Here is a 23,719-nt window from a genome sequence, read left to right as displayed (position 1 = left end):
CATCACAAGTGCAGTAAAAACTCGTTAATTCGAACCCCGCTAATTTTTTCCGGTTCCTTGAAGCAGTTCAAATTAGCTACCTTTTACCGAGTTGCAATCTTGACTTTAGTGGATGCTGAAATTCTCTAGCTGGTTTGCAGGGTCAAGACATCCAGCTACCGCACAAATCAAGAGGTCAGCAATTTGCACCCACCGTGGAACCAGTCCTTGCAGAGCTCGCAGTGCAGCATGTAGGTTCCAAAGACGTTGTTGCAGGTGCAGTAGCGTGCCTGGCCCGTGTCTTCGAGGCGCTTGCGCAAGTTGTGCGCCCGCAGCTGCTTCATGCTCTCCAACTCCTGGGCACCAGACTCCTTGAAGGCAGCCACCTGCCAGCACCAGGGGAACTTTTAGGAGCGTGAGCTCTTACTCATCCCGTGAAACGCGGGGTCTGCTACCACCCTGAGATCACAGCGCCATCTGTGGCAGCAACTAGAAAACAGCACACCTCGCATTTCATTCATATAAATTCTAGTAAATCAAACAGCTAACGCTCATTACTTCGTCTTCCAGACGGTGGCGGCCTTTTTTAACTCTCAAGCAGCAGAAAAAAATACCAAACCATCACTCAGCAGCTGCTGTAACTTTTACATGCCTTCACTGTGAATCCATTATCAAGACAAATTAACTCCACAACGTAAGTTGCAATTGACACCTCTCTAGTAGCAGTACAAAAAAAGACCAACCGGACCTGGTCCAGATCAGACTCTCACGTATTCTCGTGCTGCTCTAACCGGTATTTGCACTTCCTTTTATTCAGTGTTGCCTGATGTTGCCTAGAACAACCATGGGTTCCACAGGTTTTAGGAAGAAAATCTGAATGCTTACAATGGAGGCTGCATCCTTAGCCTCCGCCACATGGATACCAGGTGCCTCTTCCTTGTCTGGCAAGAGCGGACCATCCCGCACGCGTTTCTTCTTGCCTCGTGCGGTCACCTGGTAGATGCCGATGTCTCTGCGAGGCGACAAAACCTGCAAAGCACATCGAGGGCTTGCAACGGAAGCAAAAGTCCAATGTTTGCACTCCGTGATTTGTGCCTTGAAGCGCGTGCTAGTGAAAAAGCCAAAGAAGAATGCAATCACTCCAAAGATACCCTAGCACAGCAGCTGGATGGAGAAAGGAGAAGACAAGGTGGCACCCACCTCGAGCAAGGAGTATGCCGAGTTCTTCTTGAGGAAGGTGCGGGCCGTGCGCTCCTTCCAGGCCTTGGCCGCAGCCACCTGCGACTCCAGCTGGGGCAGCAGCTCAAGGCGCACGGGGATCGGTCGACCCCGCTGCACCAGTGCTTCCAGTGCCTCCAGATAGGGGTACTTGGACTCTGAGCCCTGCAACCCAAAGTTCTGCTCCGTGACTCTGGGAACAACTGCTGTGCTGCAAGATGCGCACTACTAGCAAGGGTGCGATGTACTCTTGTTTCTGGGTATTGCCATTTTCTATATGTAAAATTATCCGCATATATAAGTATGTATATAAACTATTTCATGAACCCGTCTCAGTTCAAAACAGTTTGGACTCTAGGAACAGCAAAAACGTCTAAGAATCACAATTCATAGAACAAAATCAATAACTCATTGCCAACATGCCAGAGGAAGAGATCAGTAGTTTTGTGCAATCTTGCCACATGTTGCGCACACAGACAACGGCTGGCAACCTTTTCACTAGCTCAGCGTATGATGACTGCCCCAGTATGAAGGGCCCAGAATGAGAAGGCGAAGGTGGCAAAGCGATAAGAACCAACGGCCTGAGCAAGCGCTCAGTTGGCATTGGCCTAGCAACAAGAGCCAAAATCAGCATCGTAACCAGTGATACACACTGCGGTGGCTAGCATATCAAAACGCGTTGATGATGGTTTTAGGATAGAAAATTCAGGGTTGTGGTGTGTACTGCAGCGGGCATGCTGACGCCGCTTTGAAATGCACAATTTTTTTCCGCACTCACTGTCTTTGTGAAGCCTTATGCCTCCCATGCGCTTCACAGCCACCTCTGCCCATATTCAAGACAAAAGACTTGGGAGTTTCGTGAACTGTAACTATAGTTAAAGTTTGTGTGGTGGACGACGCAATGTGCCGACTCACAAGAATATCAACCTCATCATAGACTCCCTTTTAGCTGAAATTTCATTTTGTTTGATAAATTAATGAGGGTCCGCTGTAAAAATTATATGGCGACATGGATATTAGATGGCAAGTCCGAAAAAGGCGCAAAAAAATTCAGCAGTTAATTTAGGTGCAGCCAAAACTTCAGGTGCTCTTATACACCTGTGCTATGTCATGGTGGAACAAAAAAAAATCGCATAATCAAGCATTTGGTTATAGACTGTATAACCGGGCTCTACTGTAGCCCACTTTGAACTGAAACAACCTCATTAAGAATGCTGTCACAAAGAGTTCATTCTCACCACTTAAAGATATACCTCCAGCACGGGTCTACTGTAACTTTCACTGACAAATTCCTTGCTCTAGTGCTATGTTCTTAACAGAAACGCAGCGCAAAGACGGAATGAAGAAAGAAGTGGACAGGACGGTGCTAGCACTGTCCTGTCCTCATTATTCTTTGTCTCATCTTTACGCTACATTTTTGTTCATAATGTCCGACTAATTGGCTCTACAGCGTACTTTGTTACATTTCATTTCTTGTGGTATGACCTCCTGATGCTGCAACATCAACTGACATATGACTTTGCTCTACAACGCACTGCACCGCACCTGGAGAACCTCAGCGCGGGCAGTCCACTCGTTTGCCCTGCGAATGGCATCCTTGAGGGCTGCAAGAGTCGGCAAGTGGACAGGGATGGCCTCTCCTTCGTCAGCCAACGCCTCGCATGCAGCCAGTGTCTGCCGCGGCTGTGCCTGTACGCAGGTCCGTGCGCGTTCCTCCCAGCGCTCGGATGCCGTCAGCAGACCCTGAAGTTCGGCCAGGGCCCGCTCAGAGACCGGGTGGGGAGGCAGGGCCACCCCCGATGCAAGCAGGCGACGCAGCTCTTCCAGCGTCGGTGGGTCTCTCTCCACTTGCGGCTTCGGCTGTGCTTCCGGCTCTGACTGCGGCTGCGGCAACAGGGTGGCCTGCACCTCTTCCAGCCACTGAGCCTGCTGCACCTTCTGCTTCAGTTGAGGAATCTGCACACGGGGCCACCACAAATGCACCACGTGGAACTAAGACTCAATGCCTTAGCTTTAAGCCCAAGTTGTGGGTGGTTTTCTGGGAAGCCGATGTCCCAAAAGCATCACCCAAAACACTCCAAAATACAAATTGTGCTTCCATGAAACTAAAAAAGGAAAGTTAGCAGCATGCAAAAATAAAAAGCCACAAAGGAGCCTAGGCGGTACTGCACGCTAGTCGCTGCTCTGCAACCCACTTTGTTTTAATGGGACAACACGTGCAGGACACAAGAAACAAGTTCAAAGGACGGATGAAGCAATTCATACTGCTAGCCTGTCATTTCCTATGTCTATTTTGTTTGTTTTGCTAAAACACAGTGCACCCTGAAACAATAATTAGCTGGCAGCATGTAAATTCTCTCCATTTGTTGCTCAAACATTCTTCATGTCTTTAGTGAACAGACAAAATGGCTGCAGAAATAAAATTATTGTGGGTGACATAAAACATGACGCAAGCCGCACAGCCACTCTGGCTGAGCCATGTCAGCCTACTGTCCAACTCAAAATAAACTTGTGCCATTTACGAGAGGATGAGACTAACCTGGAGCAATGAGCCAGTTAAGACAACCCTTGCTAATATACAGTAAAAACTAATTCGAAATTCAAGGGATGTGAAAAAAATATTCAAATTATCGAATGAATCAAAAAAAACTTTCAAGAACTGCTTGCACCATGTTTAATTTATTAAACTGGACAATGCCTGCTTGCTTCTTAGATGAGAACAGTGTGGCAGTGACTATTTTTCACTTTTCCATCACTGTTTTATCGCATGAATACTGTCGAGAGCATCGAAGCAGAACTACTACAATATCATATGGGTTTCCCAGGCATCCTTTACAGTGAAGCACGGTGGAGCACCACCAGTACCACGTCACACCCCATAAAAGCAGCTTCAACGCTTGTGAGGAGGCTTCACCGCACGAACAATGGCATGAGATGAGTGTGCAGTTTCGGCGCACTGGAAGAATGGACGGTCGCACATGGAAGCAAAGGGAACAGCTCAGCGGCGAGGGGGTTAATATTAGCAACGTGCCACTAAAACGGTGCTCAGCTGGGTTAGGTTAGCTGGCTGATGCTGGCTGGTCAAGACGCCGTCCTGCGGGCTGGCGCGAAGCTCAGAAAAGCAAAACCGAAACTAAACAGCTGTCCTATGCTCCGAGACAGGGCTGTCCGTTCATTGTCATGCGTGCTCTCGTGCACAAGTGAGAGATGCACGAGGGACTCTGCAGCTCCAGTATTGAGTAAGGCTATTAATAGATGATCTCTTTTTGCACCGATCATACCTGGACACGGCCTCCCTTCTGAAGCCCATTTGAATGGACAACTTGCAGAATAACGAGCGCCCTCTACAATTTTCCAACCAAAAACCCTCGTACGCAGACGGCAATCTCGCATTCTTCTTCGAAAAGGGAAAGGAGAGACGTCCCTTTATCTGTGTGGGAGGGAAATTGTTAAAAGGGCACAATAGAGCCGAGGCCCGACGAGACAGGTACTCATCAAGGGAATGCATCATAGTAACCTTTGCACAACTTTCCTTTACACTCTACCTCGAAAGCTTGCAATGTCCGGCGGGGCTTCAGGTTCACGCAGATTTGGGGGCAGTACCCCTCACCTTTTCGAAGGACACAGTGCAGGGCTACTGACTCATCTCCCCTCGCGCTAAACCCTTCATGCAGCATTGCAGGAAGCGAAAACGTGTCTGTGAACGAGGGTTTTTGGTTGGAAAACATCTTCCTGAAAGTCACCTTTCCCGCAATTTTGCAAGTTGTCCATTAACCGATGCGGGATCTGTAGCGTCCGAATTACCGAGCATCTGACACCATAGATTTGCATAGACGTAGGCCAGGAGTGAGCCGGCAGTTCAAATCATCCAGATTTCCTGAATTAATGCAGGCTAAATAAACGAGCTTTTTACTGTATAGCCAAAGAATTGTGCTTAACAAAGCAATCCATCCGGAACAGATGACTACTAACACAGAATTGCAGAAGGAATCCAATATAAAATATGTGCACTATCCTTATAAGAAACAGTTCTTTTATGGAAGCTGTCTTGGCTGTATGCAGAACAGATCATGCAAGAGCGCAGCTAGGCATACAGAGATGAAGGCGCTTGAGAAGAAGAATACCACTGATTCTGTGCTTTCCTATGAAATTCAAATTCCTCAGACTCTTAAGCATATTCCTTGAGCTGCTAACAAAGTTTAAAGGTGCACTGAAGAGGATTCTGAACTGGCCTTTTTGAAGCGGGAACTCGATCTACACGTTCCTAGCATTCTTAGAAACTGCAACTTATTGCCCTGTATGGCCGATTTCCCTAATTAAATCGAATTAACGTCCGGCTCCCGCCCTTTTTTTTTAATTCTCCCTCGTACGATGGGCGGAGTCGACCAACGCGTGAAGTTCCTTTCAGCCAGCTCCGTGGAGGCTTTGCTTTCGCTTTATTTTGTTTTTTAGGTTTCCATGAATAAATAGTTTCATTCGCAGATAATATAGCCACAAAATAAGCCCGCAGAAATAAAAATATGCGCGGACTATTTGCTACTACGGACTACTATGTATTACTCCGCTGATGGCAGAGCGGCAAGCCGCCACGGGACTGGGTGAAAGGCACTCCACGCGTTTGTCGACTCCGCCCACCGTACGAGGGAGAATTAACAAAAAAAGGCGGGAGCCGGACGTTAATTCGATTTACAGTAGACTCCCATTAAGACGAACTCGCTTAAGATGAACCCTTGGTTAAGATGAACAGTGGTGGTGATTTGCTTGGTTTCCCATAGAGTCAATGCAAAAAAAATCTGCTTAAGATGTACACTGCACACGTGCTAATTGGTTAAGATGAACTTTCACGACCAGCCGTGCCCAAGCCATGCAGCTTTACTCGACCATTCGAGCAGTATTTCAGCGGAAGGAAAGAAAGAAAAGCTAAAAAATTGAAAGCTTTTTTGCACCGCCGACGATCCATGCAACGCGGGGAGGCACAGAGACCTAACCACGTCTCCGTTGAAGGGGCGATTCTGTGAAAGCAGAACTGTCGCTGCTCCTCCCCTGTGAGGGCACTGAAGGATATCTTGGAAGGTTAAGTGATATGCCTACGCTTGTAGCAAGCAGACGATTTTCTCGACAGACACAAAAAAAAAACAGACTGGGCAACACTCAACAGTGCCTGATGCACTGCACAGTAGTGCAATAAATGCGTATGTTGCAATTATTTTTTTCCTAAAAGACTATTTCATGGCTTTGTTCACATATACAAAGTATTTGGACACACACTGCATGCTCGAACATCATTTTAAGAAGCACTCCTAATTAGATGAACTTCTGATAAGATGAACAGTCTTCATGGTCCTTTGGAGTTCCTCTTAAAGGGAGTCTACTGTAATTTGGGAAATCGGCCATACAGGGCAATAAGTCGCAGTTTCTAAGAATGCTAGGAACGTGTAGATCGAGTTCCCGCGGCAAAAAGACAAGTTCAGATTCCTCTTCAGTGCACCTTTAAGGCCAGCCATTCTCCCAATTACCCCATGCTATTTTTGGAAACCTTCTTGAATCACGCACGCCACTGTGGCGTCTTCATACAGTCCAAATGTGAAAAGTCGTTAAGGATACAAGCAAACGCAAGTACGGATGCTTGCACTCGCACTAACAAAAAAAAAAAAGAAAGCTACTAAGCTAGGGGAATAATACGGCTTGACACTGTGTAGTTTTTCAACCCTGGTGCCTCGAAAATGTGCGATATGATACAGTATTTCATATTTAAGTACACCGTATAACAAGCAACTAAAAAATAAAGGAGAAAAGCATTAACCTCACTGACCTCTCAACATCACTGAAAAAATCATGCAATTCACCGCAGAAGATGCACTTTTTGTGTATGCGAAGTCAAGAACATTGCACACTGGACACTGTCTAGTTCCGGGGTTCTCAATCGTTTTAGCCTTGGGGAAGCCCACATCTTGGCTTCCATCCCTTCTTGTTCGACATGCATGCAAAAGAGAAGCATGCAGACGTACAGCTCCTCACAAAACGGTCAAATTCAATTACTACTGACTGTGTAGTGACACAGTCTGTGATAAACAATTATAGTGAGCTTAGTACCAGAGTATAACTGGTAAAGGAAAGGTGGGGCAGAGGCATGCATGGATTTAGAAGCTTGGGGAACCCCAAGGAGCACTTCAAGGAACCCTGGAGTTCCTCGGAACCCAGTTTGTGAACCCTTGTGGTCTAGTTGTTGCTTTGCTAAGGTCACGTTTCAAGTGAATTCTGGGCTGCAGCACATCTGAATACTTGCGTCAGTTCCCAGCCAAAACTTACTTCCCAGACAAAATTTATTTTATAAAAGGTCTAAACCTTGTGAAAAACATTTTAAAATGGGTCAGCTGATATATCAATACGTTGCAGCTTATTCAAAACTTTTACTTGAGAACTTAAGCTTGGTGTTCGCGCCCAAAAAGAGAGCACGGCAGGGGAAGTGCACCTCAGGAAGGTCCATGTCGAGGGCGATGCCAGCTTCGAGCAGTTTCTCAAGGCGCCACGACTCGCCCATCTCGTCCAGGGTGAGCAGGTCACGGGCCTTGCTCTGAAAGTCGACGACCCTTTCCACGAGCTCACGAACCATCAGCGACTCCTTGATCACACAGGGAAGTTTGCAGAGCTGCTCATAGAACACCTGCAAGGAACAGACACAGTGAGCAGGAGCAGAACTACGCACACAAACAGTCGAAAGTTACTGCGCCCTAGGGACAAGCAAAGTAGCAAAGAGGGAACGTTCAACCGATTTCCTTGATTAAGGGGGGACACGGGTCTTTCGGGCCGAAAAATGCCGAAAAAATCGGTTTTCTGAAAATGTTATTTTCGAAATCAGCAGCTATCTATCTACCTATCTGTTAAATTTCTCACCTCTAAGTCCAGTATTTTGGTCATAATACCAATTTATATAATCCGTGTCGCCATAATCTGAGCTGCAATCTGCGCCGAAACGGCAGTTTTCCGCGATGCGTAGCGTCCGTTCCATGCGCGGCACCGTAGACATCTTGGTTGCATTTGAAAGAGCCGCCTTTTGCCTTCAATTTCCCGCCAGTGCTGCTGCTTTTCGCCCGTTGGTTGGCGAGAAAATACCAAAAAAAAAAGGTGGCACTCTAAATCCTATTGGCTGTCGCGGCGCACGTGACACCTGGTCGTCATCCGATTGGCGGAGCTGGCTGGCAGCGTCTGCTCGGCGCGCCCGAGCCGCGGGGAGACGCGTCTTTGTGCCTGACCGTGCAGTACACGAAACGCGCTACGATGCCTGGTTCCGCTCGCAAGGTGCATTCAAAGCAAAAATTTGGTGCCAAGAAAAGGAAGAAGTCGCTCATCGATAACTTCAAGAGGCGCCATGCTCCAACTGTGCGCGCCGACAGTGACGAGACTCCTGCGCCGAGCGATCGAGTCGGCGAGGCTGCGCAGCTAGGCCTAAGTCGCTCCGAAGCACGGGAAGCCGCTAGCGGCAGCGCCCGCATCCGCCACGATACAGTGATGCTCGAGCCATCAGATTTGCTTGAAAGGAATATGAAAACTAAAAAAAAACTCCAGGAACTCGCCTCAACTCCAGCGACGAAGAGGAAGTCTGCTTGTTTCCGCGACGACAGCTCGGCGGACTGTCCGCGCGACGAGGCAAGCTTCACGATCGTTTGCCTCGAATCGCTCAACAGTGCGATGCAACAAGTGAAGTGTAAAACGTGCGGCGGCGACGACGTTAGCTTCGCAAAAGGTGAGCGGGAATACGGCCTCGCCGTTAAACTTCTTCTTCAGTGCGCAAACTGCGGGGACACATCGTCTACATGGAGTTCGCCGCGGGTATGTGGCAGTCAGAAAGCCAATCCTTTCGTCGTGAATGTGCTCGCTGCGCGTGCAATGCAGAGCACTGGGAACCAGCAGACAGCTCTGAATGACATTTTCTCGTCACTCAACATATCCCATCGCGGTCTTCACACTAAAACGTGGCAAGGCTACGTGAAGAAAAAGTTGACGCCTGCAGCAGCCCGTGCGGCCAAAGAAGTGACAGAAGAGAGTGCGCGGTCAGTTCGAGAACTTTATAATGAACTCGACTTTGGGAACGCCGGCAATATCGCAGTGTCATACGACGGTACTTGGATGACACGCGGCCACACATCCCACATAGGTGTGGGCACCGTCATTGAACTTTTTACAGGACTCGTGCTTGATTACGTTGTGTTGTGCAACTTCTGTGCCGGCTGCGAGCGAGGTCCGAAAGAAGATGACCCATCTTACCAGTCCTGGAGGGCTGGGCACCTATGCCAAAAAAACACCGAAAAAAAGGCTGGAGAGATGGAGGTTGAGGCAGCTGTTATACTTTTTGAAAGGTCTTTGGAGAAGTATGGGCTTCGCTATACGACAATGCTTTCAGATGGTGACAGTCGGGCCTTTCTAGCAGTGCAAGAGGCTGATGTGTATGGATACATCAAAGTGCAGAAGGAAGACTGTATCAACCACGTACAGAAACGTATGGGAACAGCACTGCGTACTTTGTTGTCTAAGCACAAAGGTACCGAGAACCTTGGAGGCAAGGGGAAATTGACAGGCAACCTGATCACAAAACTAAGTTCCTATTATGCCTGGGCTTTGAAATCTCATAATGGAGATGTAGAAGCAACTCAGAAGGCTGTGATGGCCACCTACCATCACATTACCTCTACTGATGAGATACCAAACCACAGCCTCTGCCCATTGGGACTGGACTCTTGGTGCCGACACAATGCGGCAGCAGCCCGAGGGGAACCTGCTCCAAAGCACCGCTACAATATTCCACCTCATGTTTCTAAAGCTCTGCTCCCTGTTTATGAGCGGCTGTCGGAAAGGAAGCTGTTGGAGCGGTGCCATAGGGGTAAAACCCAAAACAGTAACGAGAGCCTTCATTCCCTAATATGGGCCTTGGCACCCAAGGAGCGCCACGCATCAAAGTTTACTGTTGAAGCTGCCGTGGCAGAGGCAGTGATGCGGTTTAATGCAGGCAGTGAAAAAACGTCTGCAGCGATATTAAAGGAGCTAGGCCTCAATACGAACGCAAGGGGCACAAAAAGAATGGCCGAGAAGGACCAGCGCCGAGAGCAAAAATGTGCTCGAAAACATTCCATTGCTGAGAATGTTCAAGGAGTCCTCAGGAAGCGGCACCTGGACAGTAGGAAGCAGAAGGACTACATCCCTGGAGGCTACTAGCCATTTCCTGTTGTAAAAATCTCACTGCACCTGCAAATATTTATTAAACTGTCTCTTGCTTGTTTTTTGCACTTTTCTCAAAATGCATATTGTCGACTACTAGCAGTCTTGCGGCCTTGATATCTCAGCAACCAGGTCACATAGAACTGAAATTTTTTTTGCAATGGAAAGCCTAATGTATGCTGTGTGAAATGTTGGGAGCAGATTTCTTCATTTTAACCTTAAAAATTAATTGTTTTGATTAATTTACTGTTACTTGGTACACACATTTTGTATGATGAAGTTCAGAAGGCTGTAAAAAGATTAATAATTGACATATCAAAAAACTGCTCTCAACATTTCACAATTCACTCTTCTGGCTATCTAACCATGCCTTGCAATCAATTTTTGATGAAGCCATTATTTTGTCATTTGGGCCTCAAACAATGGACATTAATTGTTAATTATCTGGAAATCTAATTGGCCTAAAGTAAAAAGAAATGCATATTTGAAATCAGATTAAAAAATTAAGCAAGTCTGTGCATTCTCATTAAAATCTGTCAAAAAACAAAGGAAATAGCTTTAAGACCAGTGTCCCCCTTAAGGGGGGACATGGGTCTTAGATCATTTTTTTTTATTTACAGACCAAATACAATGAAACTGCACAGACTTATTCAGTTTTTTCTGCTGATTTCAAATATTCAATTTGTTTATTTCTAGGCCAATTAGTTCCTTAGATATTATATATATCATGCCATTATCTGCTGAAACAATAGAAAAGAAATGGGCCACCAGAAATTTAATTTTAATGTGTGGGTAGATTATACTACAATGTGTGAGGAATGCAACGCTGGAAGTAGTTTTCAGTTTTTTGTCCGTGTGGACAAATGGGCTTAATAGTTAGTTTCATGTGTGTCATGTTTTCTGGCACTGTATGTCTGGTCAACTCACTTGAAAACTAACTATTAAGCCTATTTGTCTACACGGACAAACAACTTAAAACTGCTTCCAGCGTTGCATTCCTCACACACTGTAGTATAATCTACCCACACATTAAAATTAAATTTCTGGTGGCCCATTTCTTTTCTATTGTTTCAGCAGACAATGGCATGATATATATTAATATCTCAGGAACTAACTGGTCTAGAACTAAACAAATTGCATATTTGAAATCAGCAGAAAAAACTGAATACGTCTGTGCAGTTTCATTGCATTTGGTTTGTAAATAAAAAAAAAATGCTCTAAGACCCATGTCCCCCCTTAAGCCTGACAAGTCATTTCTATAAAAAAAATTTGCAATGAATTTGGTACGCTTTTTGCTAATAATTTGGCAGTTACATAAAAGGTTAGATAGTGGTAGATGTAGCATTTGTATACAAACCCTGTGACCCACCATCAGAACAGCTACTGCTGCCTCTGCCCAAAGCAAAGGCTACTACTCACCTGCAGCTCATCTAGGGTGAGCCGCGATGTGTACTTGGCGTCCTGCGACTGTCGGTTGCGCGTGCGCATTTTCTTGCTCAGCAGCTGCTGGGCAATGGTGGACGTCTTCTCGGACTCTTGCACAGCCACCGTCAGCGACTGAAGCAGCTCGGTGGGCGGGAAACGCTTCTCCTCGGCCTCCTGAACCAGCTCCTTCAGCTCTGACAGCTCGAGCTTCTCCTCATCGTCTGTGGCCTCCAGGGCAGCCTTGACCTTGATGGCCCAGTTGTCAAATGATTCGGCCCGGACCTTGAGTCGGTGCAGCATGACAGGCAGCTCGTCTAGAGTGTAGCGATACCTACACAACAGCAGTTCTAGTCAGTATGAACATTCTTTTTTTTTTTCACGTGTACATGGTACGGTTGGATCTCAATACGGTATAATCTCATCATGCCACATCCGGTTTCAAAAGATATTCGGATATATAACATGCCAATCTGCCACGTTTGGTCCGCCTTAACATTTCTGCCGGCTGCTTAGCTTCATTTGCCACAGATTCAGTTACTGCGTACATTCGAACCTAATGGACTAAATTAGAAGCTAGTTCTTGCTTCGCTACCCTGGTCTTTGAAAAAAAATTTTTATTAATGAAGTCACGGTTATGAAATTTCCAGGCCACATGTAGTTTTGTGCGCTGATTCTGGATATGTCATTTAATTTCGTGTAAAACAATTCCTTGAGCACTTGTGCAATTTTTTTGCAAGTAATTTGGAAAAAGTTTTGCAGAAAATTTGCTGCAGGAAACTTGCTGAAATGCATGCCATTGGGTTCTCCTGACATCAAGGAATGCAATAAAGGTAAAATTATCATCCTGGCTATCATAGAACTTGAGTTATAGAGTTTTGAAGTTGTCACTTCAGAAATGAGAAGAAAAGTGTGTATTCCTGTTTGTGAAGTGGCAGCTTCAGTACCCTGTAACTCAAGTTCTATGATAGCCAGGATGATAATTTTACCCTTATTGCATTCCTGGTGTCAAGAGAGCCCAATGGCATGCATTTCAGCAAGTTTCCTGCAGCAAATTTTCTTATATGCTCTCTCCAAAAGACTTGCATAAAAACTGCACAAGTGCTCAAGGAATTGTTTTACACAAAATTAAATGACATATCTAAAATCAGCACACAAAAATACATGTGGCCTGAAAATTTCATTACTATATCTAAATTAATAAAAAAATTTTTTCAAGACCAGGGTCCCCCCTTAACAATGGTAAATTTCAAGTTTTCCTCAATGTATGTTGCCGACACAACGCAACAGCAGAGGCAATGACGGCAGCGGCCATTTTTGCTACAGTCCGTGTCCGCTCTGAATGAGTCGGCCGATCCTCAACTCGCAGCCTTCATTAGCCAGAAAAACAGAGAGCAAAAAAAAGCATGTTCACTGCGAAATTATTTTCGGGGCCCTAATCCCTGTGCGTTGCGGCTCACCAGTGGGCCACCCTTAGATTTCCTTGGGTGCAGCATGACCCACCAGTGAGCCTCCGGCGATGTCAACTTATAAAAAATGACAAAAGATGGCAAAGTTTCACGCTGTTTTCAGTTATGGCATTCTGCCCCTTTGCGCAAGGTTTTTCTGCAGTCCCACGGGTAAGCCTTAAAGGAATCGACAATGAATTTCAAGCGCCAAATTTTTTTTGCCCCAAAGGAAAACTTACTAAGGTTCTCTATTCCGCACAGTTTTGTTAGAAACACCGCAGATTTTTTATGGGAATTTTTCAACCAGTGCATGTGCCCTTTTTAACACGCAACTGCACGCCAGCAAAAACCCACCAGGCAGTAAGTAATCAGACAGCTTTAGTATAGAGTGGCACCCATCTTAGTTTTAGAGGACTGCGGTTACCGCTTCCTAGAAATTAAAAATGCCGTAGCACCATCTGGTGACAAAAGCTAAAAGCACTTCATTGGCAATGCGAAATCAACACTGCTTTTCATCGAGGGACACACTGGAGAGAGAACAATTATAATAGGATATGACAAACACTCCTGGAAGAAAAAAAAACATTCTGCTCTTAACAACAAATCGGTAATATTTTAGAGATGTGGTCACGTGGCGGGACACACCGAAAATGGCAAGGTTTCACCGTAAGTTGCCACTTGTTTGTTATATGCAATTTTCAATGCCACATCAAAATTACAAAACCTTGTTTCTTCGATACTGCAGTGCTCAACTCTTACAACATCTTTTCATTTCCGCCATAATTTCATGACATGTTTCAGTCAGTTGGCGCCCCCTTTAAAAAGCTTGTGCTGTATTTAACCGCTTCTCTATTATGCATCAGTCAAAATGTAGGCACCAATGCCAAGAGTTTGATGCGTGCACGTTTTATACACAAAAGCACAGTATTTTACATTTCTCCACCGTAGTTTAAGACAATGGCGGTCAGCACCTGAGGCAGTGGTTGCTGGGAGGGCAGTCGCAGAGGTGCTCCCGGTGAGGGATGCAGACAAGCTTCGAGCCGTTGCACGAGCACGTGACAGCAGACAAGAAGCACGTGGTCTTGCAGTATTCGCACTGCCGCTCGTCGTCAGGCAGAAGCTCAAACGCCTCGCGCTCTGCGTCCGTGATGCCCCACTCCAGCAGGCACCGCCGCTGCTCCCGCTCGGTCTCCACCATCTTCAGCATGTCCTGGATGCAAAGGTCACAACCCAAACGTTTACAAAGGCTCGCTGAAGGAGGTATGCGTAACGGTCAGCCAGCATGCATGCATGCATTCTGGTCGACCGTTACTCATACCTATGCACAGAGATAACAAATTGCATCATTTTGTTGGTCTTTGAAATTTTGTGCCTACCCCTTCACGAGCTCGCTCATTATTATCAGCGGCAAGCCGAGGTCATTGCATCACTCTTCCATCTCTTCCGTTTCATCCTTCGTTCGCAAGTTGCCGTTTTTACTTTGTCTGGGCCGCTGAAACTGCTCTCTCCTTGTGGGTGCGTTACTCCCAGAAAAAAAAAACCCGAGACCGAAAGAGTTAACCAACCTTTCACGCGTGTTTATGCTCGGTTACATACAATGTTACTGGATGAACAGTAAAGGGGGGGGGGGGGGGGGGGGGGGATTGGCTCAAGGAGACAAGTCACCTGGTAGGTGGAGGCCGCCAGGCTGATGTCCAGCCGCTCTGGATCGGCCGCCATCTTGCACACAAGCTCATCATGCGAGAAGACGCAGAAACGCCGCAGCATGCTGTAGTGCGATACGCACACCCGCCCAATGGGCAGCTGGAAAAAAACACAATGCAGAACGCGACACGTCAGCACTCCCACAGCAACAGGACACATTCTTCCAACTTTTCTCTTCAGAGCGTCAAGAAGGCATAACAGTGTTGTGGGCATGCTGTGACGGCAGTGTTAAGTGTTTTCTGTGACTCTGTTATCAAGCAGCAACTGAAAGTAGATGGATTCAGTGCTGTGACAAGCGACTCAAATATCACATTAAAAGCAGACACAAGACGCGTGCCTGCTGTTGCGCAAGGACACTCGCAGAAAGAACTGTTGGCGCAGCAAGCAAAACCGACAGAACATTCTGCTGCGAGTCAGAACTTCACTTCGCCACCATGCAATTTCTCACAGCGCACTTTCCCGTGCACTCACAAACCCCAGCGTGTTGCTCACAATGACAGTGTTGTCAAAGAGAAGCACCATCCTTGCGTGTTCCAAGTTAACAGACTCCAATTCTCATGTCAGATGCTTGTAGTAAGCAAGCGACACTCAGAGGTGCTACCTTGCTACTCAGAGGTGTTATTTCCCACTCCATGGCACCTGCAAAGCATATCCTCCTAAGCTGCCTTGTAAGGCATGCCACAGTACACAAGAGGAGAAAGGTATGAGTGGTCCAGCCGTCCCAGTAAAAAGAAAAACGAAGCTGACGTACCCAGTCAGCAGGAGCGAAATTGACAGCTTCGGCAAAATTGTAGCCCTGATTGAAGCCAGCATGGTAAGACCTCGGGAATGTCACTACAAATTCTCCTGCTTTCTGGTCCGTTCTGAAGATCTGGAAAATGGGAAGGTGAAACAAATATTGTTTTGGTCAAATGTTTAGGGGAAACCCCTAAGGTGGAGTAGATTTGTAGTAAGGGAGTAATTACTCGTTGGCATCCAGCCAAGCGCAGCCATATGGCTACCATATGGTAGATAGCCATATGGTAGATAGAAAAAAATTCTTCTTGGTCCGGGGTTCGAACCCGGGACCCCAGCTTCACCGGAGCAGTCGCTCTACCAACTGAGCTAGCCGGGACGGCAAGCTACGGTAGGGCGAGAGCAAATGATCTATTACTCGAAGTGGGAATAGTGTTAGTCAAATGTTTTAGGTGAATCACCCAAGGTGGAGTAGATCGCATTCTGTTCCGGTTCACTCAGTTAGTAAAGCAACTGCTTCGGTGAAGTGGCGGTCCCGGGGTTAAAACCCCAAACCATGACGAATTTTTCCTTAAGGGGGGACACTGGTCTTGAAGAAAAAATTTTTATTAATGAAGTCACAGTTACGAAATCTTCAGGGCATGTGTATTTTTGTGTGCTGATTCTAAATATGTCATTTAATTTCATGTAAAATAATTCCTTGAGCACTTATGCACTTTTTATGCTAGTATTTTGCGGAGAGTTTTGAAGAAAATTTGCTGCGGGAAGCACACTGAAATGTATGCCACTGGGTTCTCTTGACACCAAGGAATACAATAAGGGTGAAATTGTCTTCCTGCCTATCACAGAACTTAAGTTATAGAGTTTTGAAGTTGTCGCTTCAGAAATGAGAACGAAAATGTGTATTCCTGTTTCTGAAGTGGCAGCTTCAGTACCCTATTGCTCAAGTTCTGTGAGAACCAGAATGATAATTTTACCCTTATTGTATTCCTTGGTGTCAAGAGAACCCAATGGCATACATTTCAGCGAGTTTCCTGTAGCAAATTTTCTTCAAAACTCTCCACAAAATACTTGCATAAAAAGTGCATAAGTGCTCAAGGAATTGTTTTACATGAAATTAAATGACATATCTAGAATCAGCACACAAAAATACATGTGCCCTGAAAATTTCATAACTATGGCTAAATTAATAAAATTTTCTTTTCAAGACCAGTGTCCCCCCTTAACTACGAGTTTCAAAGAAAGCTGTGTAGCTTTCCTCTGTAGCCATATGGCTCCGCTTGGGTGGATGCCAATGAGTAATTACTCCCTTATTACAAATATTTTTTTGGCAAGCTCCACAAAACAAGAAGGAACATTATGATATGAGTATTAGCAGAAGGAAAAAAAAAAATGGTTCTTAACCAGAGGGACATTGGCCCTTACAAGCAACCCTGAACTCAGAGGTAAAACAAAAAGACAATTATACATCGATTTTCCTCACATACAATGCGTCATCTTTTAAACCACATGCTGCCTAAATATCACTGAGACTTGTGCACAAACAGCAATACCGGAAAATAAACATTGTACAAGTTGTTCTTACACAGTTGTTTTCTTTCGCAGCGCCCAAAATTGCCAAAATAATTTCAGACTGGAGTGGCCACAAAACGGGTAATAGTCTCCAACTGTAAAGCTGTGTCCCCCCTTAATCACGAACAACTGCTGAAAAACTTGTGAAACTGTTTTTGCAGACTAGAAATATGGCACATCAGTGAACAGCCCAGGTCTTACAGAATAAAAACCTGCCTGCGCAAGTTCACAGCAAATGCTGCTCAAGGTTTCTTTTTTTTTTTTTCAGGGTCAAAAGTTCAAAGTTACCTCCAATTCTACTCCAAAAAAGCATTCAAAATGGTTTGGTTGGTTTATGGGGTTTAACGTCCCAAAGCGACTAAGGCTATGAGAGACGCCGTAGTGGAGGGCTCCGGAAATTTCGACCACCTGGGGTTCTTTAACGTGCACTGACATTGCACAGTACACGGGCCTCTAGAATTTCTCCTCCAAAGAAATTCTAGCCGACGCGGCCAGGATCGAACCCGCGTCTTTTGGGTCATCAGCCGAGCACCATAACCGCTGAGCCACCGCGGCGGTTAAAGCATTCAAAATGCTCTTCCTCCATTGGCATTCCGGCTACTCACGGGCACTCCCGAAGCCTGGAGGATGTTGGGGTTCATAATGGTGACCAGCTGGTGAAGCAGGTCAGGTTGTGCCTGGAACAATTCAGGCGCTGCACAGCGCATGGCGTCTTCAAAGACCTCGGCCTTGCCACCCGGGACCCCATACCAGGTCTTGGGCTCACCCCTGAAAGGGCCGCGAGGGCAAGGCTTAAAACAAAGCTGCGGGCTGTGCCAGCCAGTTGCTGAATGTGGTAGCAGCGAAGGCATCATTTTTGAAAAACAAGTACACTAACAAAGCAACAGATGCTTTGGCCTCACTGTGTCCTAACTTACATGCTCATCAGTCATCCATACTAAATGCAGGCACTAAGAAATGCAAGCCTGTGACACCTCAGGTTTGGTTGGTTTGGTTTATGGGGTTTAACGTCCCAAAGCAACTGAGGCTATGAGGGACGCCGTAGTGAAGGGCTCCGGAAATTTCGACCACCTGGGGTTCTTTAATGTGCACTGACATCGCACAGTACACGGGCCTCTAGAATTTCTCCTCCAAAGAAATCACCTCAATAATTGCAGTTCTTTCAAGAGTGTAATGCTGTAACTAGAGCTAACATACCCCCCAATTTCAGCACGCATTCACCTTTAACAGCTTTCACCTACAAGAAAGTGAGCAGCTCGCTTGAAGACAAACACCACCATCATTTGAGATAGAAAGCAGTTGGAACAACATTCGGCCAACCAAAAAAGGAACACAAAACATTCCAGTTAGCCATGGCAAGTTTAAGCCTAGCAAGCACTCCGGTCACCATAGGAGCATGCTTGTGCACAAAGATCTTGGCACCATCCACAACTCTCTCCAAGTTAAAAGCCATTGAGTGAACTTGTGCACGCAAAGACAGCCCCACACAGCTACCATGTTGTGTTGAAAAGGGAAAGTGGTTACACCACCAGCAAAATTTTTCACCCATTCCAATGGCCGTGCTGCAATAAGATAAATTATGCCAAAAAAGGGATACATATTCAAGGCATCCAAACATAACACATATTGCGCAGCTTCTAGCCTGAAACATTGATAAAGTGGCGAACTCTGAGGCACACTTCAAAGCAACAACAACAACAAAAAAGAAATGTCGCCTCAAGTTGTGCACATTATTTACCGCAAAAACCCGCGTATAATACGAGGTTTTTTTCCCATAATTAGCGTCCTAAATTTCCGCCTCGTACTATTTGCGGATTCGAACAAAAATTTTCGAAGTTGCTCGAAGTTATGGTTTCGTTTTTGCGGCGTGGCTACGGCTTGGCTTCGTTACTCTCAATAAACGACGTCACGACGTCGTTTCTTTGTTGATCCGTTGGGTGCGCCGGGGGGTCGCGGTGTGCCGTGCGCCTGTTGACAATGCACGTGCGTGCTTGTAAGGCACGCTTCGTGAAGTGGATATTGTTTTAGGGAGCACGATGTAACGGTCTCGAAAACAGTACTCGGCTACTTTCAAGCGATTTTAGCTGCGGAGAACATCGGCAACGGTGCGGCCGGGAGGCAGTTTGGTGTCGTCGAAGGAAGCATTCGTGGATGGCCACAACAGAAAGAAGCCCTTTTCGCGTGTAGCGGAACGCAACGAAGCTTTCGCGGCCGCTTGATGGTTGTGTAAACAAACCGTTCAAGGACGCAGTCAAGAGGTGCTACGCAGAGTGGATGCGCTCAGGTGAGCCTGCAGTGACGCCAACCGGGTGGCTGAAGCGGGCTTAAGAAGTGCGGCATCTCGAACGCCCTCGATTACATTTGGGATGATTTGTCGGACAAAGAAATGTCCGAAGAAAGCGCTACTGAAGAAGAAAGTAATTGAAGTGAAGTGCGGGATGCGATTTGAATAAATGTCTTCTATGAGCTTGTGTTACTCGTATTATACGCGGGTGAAACTTTTTTTTCCCATTTCGCGTCTCTAAAACTTAGCCTCGTATTATATTCGGGTTCGTATTATACACGGGTTTTTACGGTAGTTTTACATAACTACACTTACAGCAGCATAGTGAGTGTCTGCTTACAAGTCACTGGCTCAGTTTCAGTTTCATTTTACAAACAAAAATCTGGCTAGAGCAAAGGCAAAACAGTAATCACATGGGTGCTAAATTTGAAGTTGGCAACTGCCAAGGAAGAAGAAGAGCTTCACTCATGTCAAGCAAGGCCAGGTCGCCTAACTGAACAGACCAACCGTGCTCACTGCCAAACTGCTCACCAGTGCAAGTAGTTGATGGAGTAGCTCCAGTGATCTTCATTGTGCCAGCAGAATGTGGCAAAACACATGCCCACATACATCCATGGTATCTAAGATAAAGATCACCAGAAAGAAAAATAAAGAAGAGACCACACTTCCCTGAAACTGCTTGAAACTTATTCCACCAATTCAAATATTTTCATCCTAGACTAAGACAGCAGCTTCTAGCATGCATAATGATTAAAAAAAAAAAAAAAACTTGAGGGCCTTCTCAACCACATTCTTAATGGGGGAAGCTGGTCTTCAAAAAAATTTTTTTGTTAATAACGGAATCTTCAGGGAACATGTATTTTTGCGTGCTGATTCCAAATATGTAATTTAATTTTACGTAAAACAAGCCCTTGTGGACTTATAAATATGCTACGTAACTTTTTGCCAAGAGCTTTCAATAAATTTTGCTGCAGTAAATTTGCTAGGACGCATGCCATTGGCTTGTCTTGACATCAAACTATGCAGTAAGGGCAAAATTATTATCCTGCCCATCATAGAAGTGATTAACAGGGTTTTGAATTTGCCACTTCACAAACGGGAAGAATCTGATGATTTCAGAATACTGTAACTCACCTTCTATAACAGGCAGGACGATAATTTCACCCTTATTGCATAGCTTGATGTCAAGAGAAACCAATAGCATGCAATCTAGCAAGTTCCCTGCAGTAGAATTCCTCTCAAACTCTCGGCAAAAGTTACTTAACATATTGCATAAGTGCACAAAGACTTACTGTACATAAAATTAAATTACATATTTGGAATCAGCATGGTGTCTACAATGAGCACCTAATGTTCTCCTTGTGATTTTGCAGCCAAAACTCCAGCTGGAACTGGTTCCATTGCCCTTATATGGTACGCAGGGGTCATCACCTTCTATATAATGTTCAAGTACCTTACACTCGGTTGTCATGCAGGATTACTGTAATCCGACCACTAACTCACCTTAACCCACCCATCAATCCCCACTGATCCACCTTAACAGAGTTTCTGGGATGAGAAAACAACACAATGTATGCAAAGGCCAATGAATAAGTCCATAGATAAGAGTTAAACTGCATTCCACAGCCACCTAGGGAGACTGAGTTAATCTGGTCTCCAGCCCCCCCCCCCCCCCCCCCCCCCCCCAGACTAAGACTAGAAGCGCATAAACACCTTCATGCCAGAGATGTCTGCATTGATGTGGCGCAGCACAGAACCATCCACAACGGGCAGGTTGTTCAGGTTCCAACCAGAGTTCATGTAGTCCTGGTACAAACACACAGACAAAAAAGAGAGAGAGGGGAAGGAGGTAAGGGTCTATGAAATTGTGAGTTGCACACTGAAAGGCTTCCCAGCCACTCACAACACTGGCACATCCAAGGTTCAGTACAAACATGCGAAACCTGCACTGTCCAGGCACACCACTATTTGACGCTTTCCAAGACGTAAAACCTAAAGCAAAACCTAAAACAAAACCTAAAGCAACAATTTCTTACTGTAAATAACATAAAAAGTTATGTAAGGGCCACACTTTTCCTTTTTTTAAATCCGGGTGTGTTTTTGAAGGTGCGATCTATACACGAATTAAAAAAAAAACGTGCAACCGTAATTTTTTCTCAATTACATAGTCCAAAACAGGGTGTGGCCTATACACAGGTGCGGCCCTTACATGAGATTATACGACAAAAAAACCTCGCACTATGGAAGCGTGATGTCTCGCATCTGAAATAAATCTCTCGAGTACACGAAATACTTTAAAAGATGTTACATACAAGCTGAAAATAAGTAACACATGATGTTTCTCAAGTGGCACAGAATATAAAGGAGAAAAACTATGTGACCATAAAATAAGCCACTTTTGATTTGACAGTATGCCAGCTTCACAACACAAAGCCACTGTTTGTGTTCAACAGGTGCTCTAACGAGACTCCAGACCACGTGAGTATCTTCAATGAAGCACAGAAACATCACTGCAATGGCATTCTTGCATTTACGTCCCATTCACGATACAAGCGCTTACAGATTCAATTCAAGAGGTGTGCACTGTTTTCACGCGCCCGATGCTTGTGCGCACTGCTCACCTCATCGCCCGGCAACAGTTCAGCGCTGTTCTTTGTGGGAAAGCCCGAGCCGTGTTCCACTGAGTGCAGGTCCGCTCCATATTCCACCGTGACATCTTCGTCGACGGCAGAGACAATCCTCCAGAACTCTTTCTCCACCGCGCCGGTGGAAATCGCCTGCGCCAAGAAAATGTGAATTAACAGAGTGTGGCACGTGACCAGATACAAAAAAGGAGGCTTAGCAATTACACGAGGAAAGAGAGATTAGAAAAAAAAAAAAGGACACCACATTTTCAACCCGATAACCGAGGCTCTCGTCTTTGTTCATCTAAGGAATGACTATTTCCAGCAAACTACTTCACCGCAATTCTTTTTCAGAGAATGCAAACAAAATTACATGACACAATGCTTCTAAATTCAATATTGCATTCTGCTTGAAACATAATAATGTATAATGATCAAATTTCATGGTGCTTTCAATAAATCAAACATCCTTTTCTGCCCCAGATAAAGGCTCCAAATAATAGCTTTTGAGTCAGCCCGTCAAACAAGCAAGCAATCATGTAATAAGGAGTGATGAGATAAAGGAGAGCTTACAGGAGTATAGACACCTAATTTTGATGGCATGCTTCCTTCTCTATAATGATGTGGAAGGCACTATTATGCATGAATCAAGATGTGGTATTCACCTGCAACCTCTGTGCCTAATGTGCCTAATATACAGTACAGCCCCGAGAGTAAATATTCTTTTGTCAAGCAGGTCATACCTCAACATGGCGCCCCGTCAGGAGACCGTCCGAAGTCAAAAATGCTAGCACCGGCGCGTTCAAATAAACGAGCTTCCAACGCCATAGACTTACATGACCCTTTAGCGGAACGCCAGCGGCAGTCCAAGTGATTCGAATTTCCAAATTACCAGGGTCGATTTAATGAGGTTTTACGCTGTGCAGAAATTTAGGTAATTCTGAACTCTTTCCTGCACTAATATAGATTATACAAATGCGGCAACAGCAATTGCAGGTCCACTTCACCAACACTGCTATTCTCTACAACTCCTCCAGATCTGCCACTGGCATTTACTATCCGTCACAACAACAACAAAAAAGGAGCAGCCAAGCTAACCAAAGCAAGGCAACTGCAACTTACGTGTACTGGCATATTGAAGTAATTGGATTTGAATCTGTCCGCCATCTCGCCAAAGTCTTGGAGGGTGTATTCGCGTATTGCCTGCTCAAAGCCGAACGCTTCCTGGGGTTTCCGCACTTCCTGGAAATGCAACAGAGCTCAATCACTCTTTCATGCTGCACAAGATGAAAGCACCAAGCACGATCCAAGACACTCATGCTCAACTGTACAGTCTAGCCCAGTTATAACGAAGTTCGCAGGAATTGGAAATTACTTCACTATATCCGCTATTTCGTTACATCTGAACTATAGAAAAACAAAATGCACACACAAATATGGGCAAATTGATTTACTGCCGGTGGTAGAAATGGCCCAGTGTTCCCTGAACACGCTTCGCGAGTGCAGATTTCAGGATTGCG

The 23,719-nt window shown here is 45.5% G+C and overlaps 2 protein-coding genes across 7 annotated transcripts in view; one reads left to right on the top strand and one right to left on the bottom strand.

Moving 5' to 3' along the window:
• Kdm5 (Lysine demethylase 5) overlaps positions 1 to 23,719 on the bottom strand; it is a 61,248-nt gene that overhangs the window by 19,529 nt on the left and 18,000 nt on the right. For all 6 annotated transcript variants that reach the window (XM_089570702.1, XM_089570701.1, XM_089570704.1 and 3 more), the window contains 14 exons: positions 23,322 to 23,441; positions 22,197 to 22,352; positions 21,289 to 21,381; positions 20,107 to 20,195; positions 17,897 to 18,059; positions 15,736 to 15,855; positions 14,946 to 15,083; positions 14,252 to 14,490; positions 11,830 to 12,166; positions 7,670 to 7,861; positions 2,743 to 3,153; positions 1,180 to 1,362; positions 865 to 1,008; positions 194 to 365 (listed from right to left, as the gene is read on the bottom strand). In XM_089570702.1, the coding sequence (XP_089426828.1) occupies positions 194 to 365; positions 865 to 1,008; positions 1,180 to 1,362; positions 2,743 to 3,153; positions 7,670 to 7,861; positions 11,830 to 12,166; positions 14,252 to 14,490; positions 14,946 to 15,083; positions 15,736 to 15,855; positions 17,897 to 18,059; positions 20,107 to 20,195; positions 21,289 to 21,381; positions 22,197 to 22,352; positions 23,322 to 23,441 (2,557 nt within the window). The remainder of the gene's footprint in view (positions 1 to 193; positions 366 to 864; positions 1,009 to 1,179; positions 1,363 to 2,742; positions 3,154 to 7,669; positions 7,862 to 11,829; positions 12,167 to 14,251; positions 14,491 to 14,945; positions 15,084 to 15,735; positions 15,856 to 17,896; positions 18,060 to 20,106; positions 20,196 to 21,288; positions 21,382 to 22,196; positions 22,353 to 23,321; positions 23,442 to 23,719) is intronic.
• Positions 8,294 to 10,467, top strand: LOC149358584 (uncharacterized). Its single transcript, XM_089570700.1, has one exon. The coding sequence runs from the start codon at positions 8,476 to 8,478 to the stop codon at positions 10,405 to 10,407; it is 1,932 nt and encodes a 643-aa protein (XP_089426826.1). The 5' UTR covers positions 8,294 to 8,475; the 3' UTR covers positions 10,408 to 10,467.

The sequence above is a fragment of the Amblyomma mixtum genome, chromosome 2, assembly GCF_055824585.1.
Source record: "Amblyomma mixtum isolate Tamu chromosome 2, ASM5582458v1, whole genome shotgun sequence".
NCBI lineage: Eukaryota > Metazoa > Arthropoda > Arachnida > Ixodida > Ixodidae > Amblyomma > Amblyomma mixtum.
The sequence above is the reverse complement of the archived record's forward strand: the minus strand, read 5'-3'. Positions and strand labels throughout refer to the sequence as shown.

Coding starts and splice junctions, on each gene's coding strand:
- LOC149358584 (XM_089570700.1), top strand. CDS start 8,476: ATGCCTGGTTCCGCTCGCAAGGTGCATTCAAAGCAAAAATTTGGTGCC.